The sequence below is a fragment of the Tarenaya hassleriana genome, unplaced genomic scaffold, assembly GCF_000463585.1.
Source record: "Tarenaya hassleriana unplaced genomic scaffold, ASM46358v1 Cleome8, whole genome shotgun sequence".
NCBI lineage: Eukaryota > Viridiplantae > Streptophyta > Magnoliopsida > Brassicales > Cleomaceae > Tarenaya > Tarenaya hassleriana.
In genome coordinates, this window is record NW_010970490.1 from 2,831,775 (window position 1) to 2,842,029 (window position 10,255).

A 10,255-nucleotide genomic window follows, 5' to 3' on the forward strand; every position below is an offset into this window, starting at 1 on the left:
GCGGCGCCGGCAACAATAACATCGCCAATGGATCCGCCGCGATAACGGGAGCCAATGGGAAGCTGCCACGTGTCTCAAGCAGCCCGGCGCTGAAGGCCCTCACCTCTCAGATTTGCAACACTCCTGGTGGTAATGAAGACCAATGCCCGAAAGTCACCGGCGAGTTTTCCCGGAAAAGAAAATCCGTTCCCAGAGGAAAAGCCAAGGAAAGTTCCGCTTCCCCATCAGCGAATTCCCTAAAGGTGCTTTCATTCTCCCGGGAAATTCCCATAATTTTCTCATTTATAAAACAAAAAAAGAACCCATTTTACGAATTTCAAAAACAGAAAAAGAAGTTTTTTCCATCATTCCAAGAACCCATTTACCTGAGAATTCAGCTTTTTGCTAAAAAAAACAAAAAAAGTTTTCATCTTTTTTATTTTTTGTAAAGTAGGGTGTTGAAGGAAACGAGGATTCAGGTGCAAAGAGAAGAAAGAATTCAGAAGAAAATGGGAAGAAGACAACGAACAATACAAAACCACCCGAAGCTCCCAAGGATTACATCCATGTCCGAGCTCGTCGAGGCCAAGCCACCGACAGTCACAGCCTCGCTGAACGAGTAATTTTTCTTTCCATCCCTAATTTATTTTTACTCCATTATAATTTCTTTCCGTCTAAGCGTGAATTTCGGCCTTAGATTTCTAAAACATTTGGATGTTTTCGGAATTCGATTTTTCTCGGTAGAAGAAACTTTCTGTTTTATTTAATTTTCTATTTGGATTAAGATTTCTTTATTGTTTAAATTAAAGGGCAGATTATGAAATATGGTTTTCTAAGTAGAGTGTTATTGCATTAGTTTTAATACCAAAAAAAAAATCGCATTGAAAAATTATTATTCTTGTAGAAATCAAACAAATTTGAAGTTCTTTATTTGATTTTTTCCATTTATATTCTAAAATTAGACATTTTCAGACCCTTTTTTTGAAAAAAAAAATCCAGTTGGTTGAATTTGAGTTTTTCCATATGTGAAACATGAAACCGTAGCAATTAATCGCATCTTAGTATAATCGAATTAATTATGTTAATATTATATTTGGTTTTCTAAATTAAAAACTTGGGCTTTTAGGTTCGTAGAGAGAAAATAAGCGAAAGGATGAAGCTGCTTCAGGATCTTGTTCCCGGGTGCAATAAGGTGAGAGTTTGATTAATTATTTAATTAACCACTAATTAATTAAAATAATAATGCAAGTGTTTATGATTAGCATTGTTAATCAATGAAGACAAAAAAAAAAGTTTACAATTTTTTTATTGTTAAAATTTTTTAAAAAAAAAGGTTACGGGCAAAGCACTGATGCTGGATGAAATTATAAACTATGTCCAATCATTGCAACGACAAGTCGAGGTAAATTAAATATCGAAAACTATATTCAGTTTTTCTTTGTTAATCATTTTATAATTAATCACCGTTTTTGTTTTAATTTAATTATTATTTTTTATGTGTTTTATAAATTGACAGTTCCTGTCCATGAAGTTAGCTACAGTGAACACCAGGCTGGATGTTAACGTGGACGCCTTGGTGTCAAAGGACGTAAGTCAATTAATAATTTTATTAAATTAATAATGATAACAACACTAATAAATAATAATGGCAGTTTTTTTTCTCATAAAGCACTGTTTAGATTTCCGTAAATATACTGATTTAGATTGACAAGTGATCTTCTAGTTGACGAGATATTAGTTATTAAATTTGGTATGTTATTTTTATTTTTAGAAATATTATATCTATTTATTTTTATTTTATATTATTTAAAATTTCCCATTCAAATAAATTTTGTTTTTTTAGTTTTACATTCAATTTGTATTAATTGATTTCATTTTAAAATGTGTATCTAAATCGTTTTTTAGATGGGATTAAATTTGAATTTAAAATGAGTTAATTAATTTGCATTTAAAATTGTATGGTACTATATTAATAATTGTGGAATTTTAATGTTCAGATGATTCCTCCAACGCATGATGAGCAAGTAATCCAATTAGATGACGCAACACAAGCATTTTTGGGTCATCAACATAATTTACAATTACACCCCAACATTTCTTCGGGTTGCGCAATTGACCCTTTCGACACTTCTGCTTTACCCAGAAGCTTCACTTCTCACGCACCAACACTTGACCAATTCACCGACTCCATTCCCCAGGTTCTTATCGATCCTTCCACTTTTCTCCCCAAACTTTTGTTTTCTACAATTAAACCCCCCAGTTTTTTGTTCTTTCCAGTGTCCCACGTTCTGCGAAGACGATTTACACAGCCTTGTTCAAATGGGTTTCGCACAGACCTCGGTCCAACTCCAACCGCAAAATTTTCAAAGTATGTAGCTAATACTATATATACATACATACATACATATATATTTATATATATTAATTACGTGTTTGTGTGTATAATATATGGTTTTGGATTTGAAAAAACCTTAGTCTTTGACCTGGACTTTGTAATATGCAGGTTCAAATCAAACATCACACATGAAACTTGAGCTTTGATATAAAACCATTATTTGGTTTTGTGTCCAATTTCAAAGGTACAAGGAAGAAAGGGAGAAAAGGATTGATGGGTACATATAACAAGCAATATTTGAATTGGACCCTGCATTTGAAATTTTATTCATGTATATAGGCCTCCCTTTTATATTCTATATACATATACATATATATATATATACACATATAATATTTTTTTCTCCCTAAAATATAACTTTTTTTTTTCTTTTAAAAAATTGTAGTCAGATTCTTTTGTGGGGTTCCATTGTTATGTTATCCACTATAAATTCCTTCTGATTCCTTTTTGCTTTTTGTGCAATATCATTGTGTTAATACAAGGAAAGAGCACCAAGAGAAGATTCAACATCTAGAAGATCTCAGATAAAAAGAGAAACATGCCAATATAAAGAAAGGGAAGGAACAACCAGCAAATGAATGACTTGCAAGAGAAAAGGAAACATGCCATTGAAATAAAATGGAAAGAGTAAGCAAAAGGAATGAAGATAAAGAAAAGGAAAAACAAATATGATGAAACGAAATGGAAACCCTATGCAGGAGGCTGAGCATAAATACAGAGGCGTGCACAATAGAAGAGATCACTCAAGGAGAGAGAGAGTGTTTGAGTCGTGAAAGCTTTGGGCATAAACATATTTGTATGGGAAACACGGGTGAGTGATACTTGAGATAGAGTGAAGTGTATCTGAGGGAGAGCCTTCAAATAACAGGCGAACCGCTCAAAGGGCCTAGACGAGTCTAGGGTTACACGGGGTGTGCGAGGCACACATAGTGTATGAGCTGATAGAATTCATGTTGTAAGGGGGGAACAAACTCAGGGGGAGTTGTGTTCTTGGGATGGATTAGGCTCGAACAAAAAAGAGTTGTAATTCATTTTCTTTACAAATGAATAGAATCAGTTGGGAAGTTTTTAAAAGCAATATCGTGTGAGTTTACTTTTTCACATTGGATCCCAACCGCAAATGCAAGAAATTAGAGAGCTAATTAGATAACGAACTCCCGTTTATTTTATTACTTACCCACCCATTTTTTTTTATCGCAATATCTAATGGCAATTTGATGGGTTTTGTTTTGTATTTTACGACGTAATAAAAAGGAAATTATTAAATTGTAATTGGTCAAACATCGATTTCATTGGTAGATAGATCTAATGGTTTATTTCGGTTTGATTTGATATTTGCTAGTGTTAACCAGCTGGTTTGTCTCTGTGTGTGGTGCAATGTCTTTATCTTTATTGTCTCCATGAGAAATTCTTTAACTAACCGAAAAATAAATTTTTTTAAAAAAAGTCTACTCTTAGTTGGTTGCAAACTGAAAATATGATTGATTCATTACTAAATACGGGGATCAAGCCGTGATTTATGGAACTTGTATGGGCCCAATTGCAATTTTATGATTTACTAGGGAAAAAAACAAATATATTTAAGGATGGATGTTTTTTTCTCTCTCTCGAAATTCAATCCGGTTATCTTGCATTCTAATTTTTTTTTATGTTGAATGAAAACTAGACTCTGAATGAAAACAAATTCAATTGAATGGATATAATTTTTAAAATATAAATAAATTAATTAATTAATCAAAAATCGAAGTCACGGACTCACGGTGATGAGTAAGTGTTTTTAGTTAAAAGATCGGTGATTTTACAATCACATATTCTATTAAATGATTGTCAATTATTTGTTTTAATATATAATCATTGTCTAAATTATGATAATTGGTAGGCTATTGTAGGGTTGGGCATTTCGGTTCGGTTCTTCGGAACCGGACCGAACCGAACCGAAAAAACGGTACTTTTCCCGATCCGAAACCGTTCTTAATTCCCAAACGGTATCATTTTTAGAGAACCGAATTTTTCCGCAACCGAACCGAACCGAACTTTAAAAATCCCGAAAAACCGAATGTTTTTAAAGGAAATTTATCCTCTTTTTAATAAAACCCGGAACCGAACCGAACCGATACCGAAACCGAACCGAACCGAATACAATATAAAAACCGATTGGTACCTATTTTTATAAAACCGAAAGAATCGAACTGATCCATTCCCGTCCCGAACCCGAACTGTTTTCCGAAACGTCCACCCCTAGGCTATTGTATGATAATCTTCCAAATAAACAGAGATTATTTGATTGGATTAGATAATGTGTGAACGTGAATTAAAAAAAAAATATCAATCACATGGTTATAAACTCGGATCCGTGGGACTTAATCACACGGAATAATGATATAGATTACATATAATCACCAACCACCTTTGAGTTTATAACCAAGAAGAAGAAGTGGTTAACTAAAAACTTTAAAGGAAAATAAATAAACAATTAATTTTATTTCAGACTGTCAGTATTTTTTTAAAAGAAAACAAATCGCCCGTTGCAAACATTAATGATTATTAAAAACATTAAAGATTTAATTATTGGACTGTGGTGGGATATTTAGGCGTATTTAATCGATTATATATTAATTATTCACTATAAATAAAAAAAATGAAAGATTCTTTGAATTTGGATGTTCATTTTTATTGTTTTTTTATTAGTTGAAGAGTAGTTGCATCTTATTATAAAAGATTTAATTGAATTAAAAACTGTAAATCAGCAGAAATAACAATGGTAATCATGTGGCATCCCCTTTTTTTTTTGCCACACACAAAAATAAAATAAAATAAATAATGGCAAATGACTCGATGACATGCCCTTGAGCTTATTATAATTTTTTCAATTTTACAAATCCATTCCGACGGTCCATGCATTGAAAAAAGAGCAGATTATATTACGAACTAAAATAATATTGTAAAATTTTTTTGGGGCAAGTCAGTTTATGGATATTTGTGTATGAAGAAACAAATAAGAATGGGAATGTCATAAACATTCATACCAAAAAAAAAAAAAACATCCAATATGGCGATACACTGTAGAAGAATAAGCTTTGGGACGAGGAAGAGTCTTTTATGAAGGGAAAACGACGTCGTTCTGATCTGTTCATTAAATGAATTCAAAGATAAGAAGGGACATTTTGATCAAAGGTAGTTTTGGTCGTTGTAGAAATATATTTTTTTATTTTTATAAAATAATATTCTTACAGTATCTACTGTCGAAATATAATGATGTTGATGGTCTGCTATATACTTGTTCCTAACATGTCCATTATTATTATTATTATTATTATTATTATTATTGCTCGGAGGGTGATGCGATAATGATATAGGGTTAGGTAATAATTTCGGATTTTTTTTATTAGGTCCCTATCAAATCATTTCACTTTAGGAAATAAAATTCCTTGGAAATAATTTAGTATTTATGGTTATACTATAATGACAATAAAATATCTGATCATCACTCATTTTGCCATTGATTTATTTTGATAACTAATTTCATCTCGAATATAATATTATATTTGTTTGTACAATGGTGTTTTGAGTTTTTTAATATTTTATTTAATTGTTAAAAAAATTAGTTACGGTATCTTACTGAATTATCTAAAATTCAAATAATTTCAATAGATACAAATGTTTAATAACTAACTCATTTAATTCATGGGATGGTTAACTATATTAAGTTATTAACCATATGAACAGAAGACATTGAAAAAACAATATTGATAATAATTAATTATCAATTAATGTTTTAAAGATATGGTTAATTAAGAGAGATGTTTATAACTTTAGGGCAGAGGAGACAGAAACAGACATCGAACTGCTCTTTCTTTAGGTTGCCTCACCTCATGCTCTCCAACTGTAACCCTTTTTTTTTTCTTTCAATTTTTATTACATTAAAGCTTGGATTTCTGTTTATTAACTCCACAATTTAATAATACAATGAAAAAATAAAAAATGTTGGTTTGATTTTTATTTAATACATACAATTAATATTGGTTTATTATAATTATATAAATTGCATTAAATTGTTTGGTGACTCTATTTCTTAAATAACTTAAAGCACAAATAGTTTTACTAGCCTCATTATTACATCTATCAAATTGTTGTAACGTTTATAGCATTCTTAATATTTATATTGGTAAAGACAAGATTTGACATACGCGTTTCATACAAAACTTATGCATCCAAATTTATACAAAATAAACATGCCAATAAGATGGAAAATCCAAATCTAAAACTTTTGTTTTAAAAATAAATATATTTTTATAGGAAATTCGCTTCATTTTTTTAATACTCGAATCCCAAATTGTTGGCCCAAAAATTGGAATGGTATCATTAAATGGGTCAATAATTTTAAATATTTGGGTCAGAGAATGTATGGTTTGAACCGGCCCAATAATATATGTATTATTGGATCGACCACATCTATTTGATATATATATATATATATATATATATATATATAAGTTTTGTGTCAAATATAATAGAAAAATTCTATAGATATATATTTTTTTGTGAAATCAAATTAATTGAATTTGAACCGAATATAAAAATAAAAAGAAGAATTAAAAAATAACGAGTATATTTTAGCCGAATAAAATCAAGAATCTAAAATTACAATTAACCTAAAACGCTGAAAAGAATCAAAGCTAATCCGACAAGGGAGACAAGAGCGGAAGCTGCCATGGCACAAGCGAAGGCACCGCTGCAGGAGCTCCCGTCATGTACGAACCACTTGCACCAATACGCCATGGCCGGCATCCCCAACATCGTCACCAGTATCACCACTCCCACCCCGAACATTACTATATCCATCTCTCTTTCTCTCTCTAGAATTATCTGTTCTTTAGATCGGTGATGAACTTTTTCACAAGCCTAGCCTGCGATGGTTTTGTATTTATATGCATGTTTATTAGTTTTGTAAAGATTTTTTTTTTATAAAAAAAGTAAAAGTTAGTGATATGGAAAATAGTATAAATTTTGACAAAAAAAAAAAGTATAAATAAGTGAATTTTTCTTATTTAGATATCCTTATATATATCACAATCGCTAATTAGATTTTTGTTCCCTTTTTTTTTTAATTGGGGATTCAAGAAGCGTGAAAAAGTAAATTTTTTTTATATTTGTATATCTTGATTACAAGACTATAATATATAAATAAATACTGATTAGAAAAACTATAATCGTTATTTTTATATTGAATTCGATTCAATAAAATTAAGTTTCGATTTATTTTTATAGATTAAAATACTTTTTTATATTTGATTATTTTTTTATTTAATTCGATTTAATTTCAATTTCTCGGTTTAATAAATTAAACTATTCAATTTTATATCAAATTTGATTTGATTATAATTATATATTATTCTATTGTATGATTTATTTATTCAGTCATTCACCAAATTGGGTTATATTAGTTGCGGTTGCAAAAGCCCTAAACCCCCGGAGGGGGAAAAGTTTTTTTATTTTTTTATTTTTTATCTTTATGTTTCCAGAAAAAAAAAAGTTTGATTGGATGCTTCGTCTCCCGCTCTCTGGTTTCTTCCCTCCGATTCTCATTATTTGGGCATGCTGATTCGTACAAGAAATCTCACAAAGATCCTACCTTTGGGTTGCCATGTCCGTCCTCCTTTCGCTGCGTTGTACTCTGTTTTTCCGCAACCTTATCGCTACCGGCCGAACCCAGAAACCTCGGATGACACAGTTCTTGATGTTCTGTCTTTGCTCAGAAGTCCCAAGTGGGAGCAGAACAGCATCCTGAAATCCATCGTCTCTCACATTAGCCCACATGTGGCTTCGCAAGTTATTTCTCGCCATGGCGGCGATACCGATCTCTGTCTTCGTTTCTTCAAATGGGTCTGCAAGCATTCGTCTTACTGTTACGATTTAGGTCAGAAAACCCAACTTCTGAAACTTATCGTTTCCTCCAGTTTGTACGGGGTTGCCCATAAGGTTATCGTTGTGTTGATTAAGGAGTGTAGTAGCGGCGAAAATGATATTCTGGAGCTGATGCGTTGTCTTGACGAGTTGAGAGATGGCGGGTTTCAGTTAAATTACCCATGTTACAGCTCTCTTTTAATGTCATTGGCTAAGCTGGATTTGGGTTTTTTGGCTTACATGACTTATAGACGAATGGAGGCTGATGGCTTTGTTGTTGGCAGGATTGATTACAGAACCATCGTCAATGCTTTGTGCAAGAATGGATTCGTAGAAGCGGCAGAGATGTTCTCCTGCAGGCTTTTGAAACTTGGGTTTGAGTTAGATACCCACATTTGCACTTCTTTGTTGCTGGCTTTCTGCCGAGTATTGAATCTCGGTGATGCACTCAGGGTGTTTGATGTAATGTCCAGGGATGCCAGTTGTGGTCCGAATTCAGTTACTTATTCTATATTGATTCATGGGTTGTGTGAAAAGGACAGGCTTGAGGAAGCCTTTCGCTTAAAAGATCAGATGCGTGAGAAGGGTTGCCAACCGAGCACACGTACGTATACTGTTCTTATCAAAGCCTTGTGTGATAAAGGTTTGATTGAGAAAGCTCTCAACTTGCTTGATGAGATGGTTGCTGGAGGATGCAAGCCGAATGCTCATACATACACAGATCTGATTGACGGGTTATGTAAACTCGGAAAGATTGAGGAGGCTAATGGGCTGTACAGTAAGATGGTTAAAGAAGGGATTTTTCCTAGTGTAGTAACTTACAATGCATTGATAAATGGATACTGTAAAGATGGACGGATTATTCCCGCGATTGAGCTTCTTGGCATGATGGAGAAGCGGAATTGCAAGCCGAATTTAAGAACTTACAATGGGCTTTTGGAAGGGTTGTGTAGAGTTGGGAAATCATACAAGGCAATGCTGCTTTTGAAGAGGATGGTTGACAATGGACTGTCACCCGACATTGTAAGTTTTAACATTTTGATTGACGGGCTCTGTAGAGAAGGGCATATACCTTTGGCTCACAAGTTGTTTACTTCAATGGACACTTTTAAGCTTGAGGCTGATTGCTTGACTTTCACTTCTATAATCGACGCCTTCTGCAAAGGAGGGAAGCCCGAGGTAGCCAGTGCTTTCTTAGGTTTGATGCTAAAGAAGGGAATACACCCGGATGAAGTAACATTCACAACTCTTATCGATGGCTTCTGCAAAGTTGGTAAAACCAAGGATGCATTATTTCTTCTAGAGACACTGATCAAGACAACTTTCATGGAAACTCCTCACTCCCTGAACGTAGTTCTTGATGTCCTAAGAAAAGCATGTAAAGTGAAAGAAGAGTTTGCAATGCTTGGAAAGATGATAAAGTTTGGTTTAGGGCCTTCTGTGGTGAGTTACACAATACTGATTGATGGGTTGATACGATCAGGCGATATCAGCGGTGCCTTGAGGATGCTAGAACTGATGAAACTTGCTGGCTGTTCTCCGAATGTTTATTCATACACAGTCATCATCAGCGGTCTGTGTCAATTTGGAAGAGATGAGGAGGCCGAGAAGATTCTTCACGCTATGCCCGAATATGGAGTCTTACCCAACCATGTCACGTATACCGTCATGGTGAAAGCATACGCCAATGCTGGAAGATTGGACCACGCTCTTGAAACTGCGAGTACCATGGTTCAAAGAGGATACCAACTGAACGATCGTGTCTATTCCGCTTTGTTAAAGGGATTTGTCTTATCCCAGAAGCAGACTATCGAATGTTCCAACGAAAATGCCATGGACAGCAACTCAGACAACGTCCTTGAAGAAATCAACCTTGGATCCATGTATGAACTCCAAGCCAAGATCGAAGAACTCGGTTGTTCAACCAGTGGCTTATGTAATTTCATGGTCGCACAGCTCTGCACGCAAGGAAGAGCG

The 10,255-nt window shown here is 33.5% G+C and overlaps 2 protein-coding genes across 3 annotated transcripts in view; both read left to right on the forward strand.

Annotated features, from left to right (window-relative positions):
• The window catches only part of LOC104803097 (transcription factor bHLH62-like), a 4,266-nt gene extending 814 nt beyond the window's left edge, over positions 1-3,452 (forward strand). The window contains exons 2-9 of the mRNA XM_010526973.1: positions 3-242; positions 434-598; positions 1,106-1,171; positions 1,313-1,381; positions 1,496-1,567; positions 1,977-2,177; positions 2,257-2,347; positions 2,483-3,452. Of these exons, the coding sequence (XP_010525275.1) occupies positions 3-242; positions 434-598; positions 1,106-1,171; positions 1,313-1,381; positions 1,496-1,567; positions 1,977-2,177; positions 2,257-2,347; positions 2,483-2,520 (942 nt within the window). The 3' untranslated portion in view covers positions 2,521-3,452. The remainder of the gene's footprint in view (positions 1-2; positions 243-433; positions 599-1,105; positions 1,172-1,312; positions 1,382-1,495; positions 1,568-1,976; positions 2,178-2,256; positions 2,348-2,482) is intronic.
• Positions 3,453-7,863: 4,411 nt separating this feature from the next.
• Positions 7,864-10,255, forward strand: part of LOC104802656 (pentatricopeptide repeat-containing protein At3g07290, mitochondrial) — a 3,075-nt gene continuing 683 nt past the window's right edge. Inside the window, exon 1 of one of the 2 annotated variants that reach the window (XM_010526356.1) lies at positions 7,864-10,255. In XM_010526356.1, coding sequence (XP_010524658.1) covers positions 7,970-10,255 — 2,286 coding nt within the window. In that variant the 5' untranslated portion in view covers positions 7,864-7,969. The other variant, XM_010526357.1, reaches the window with a different exon arrangement.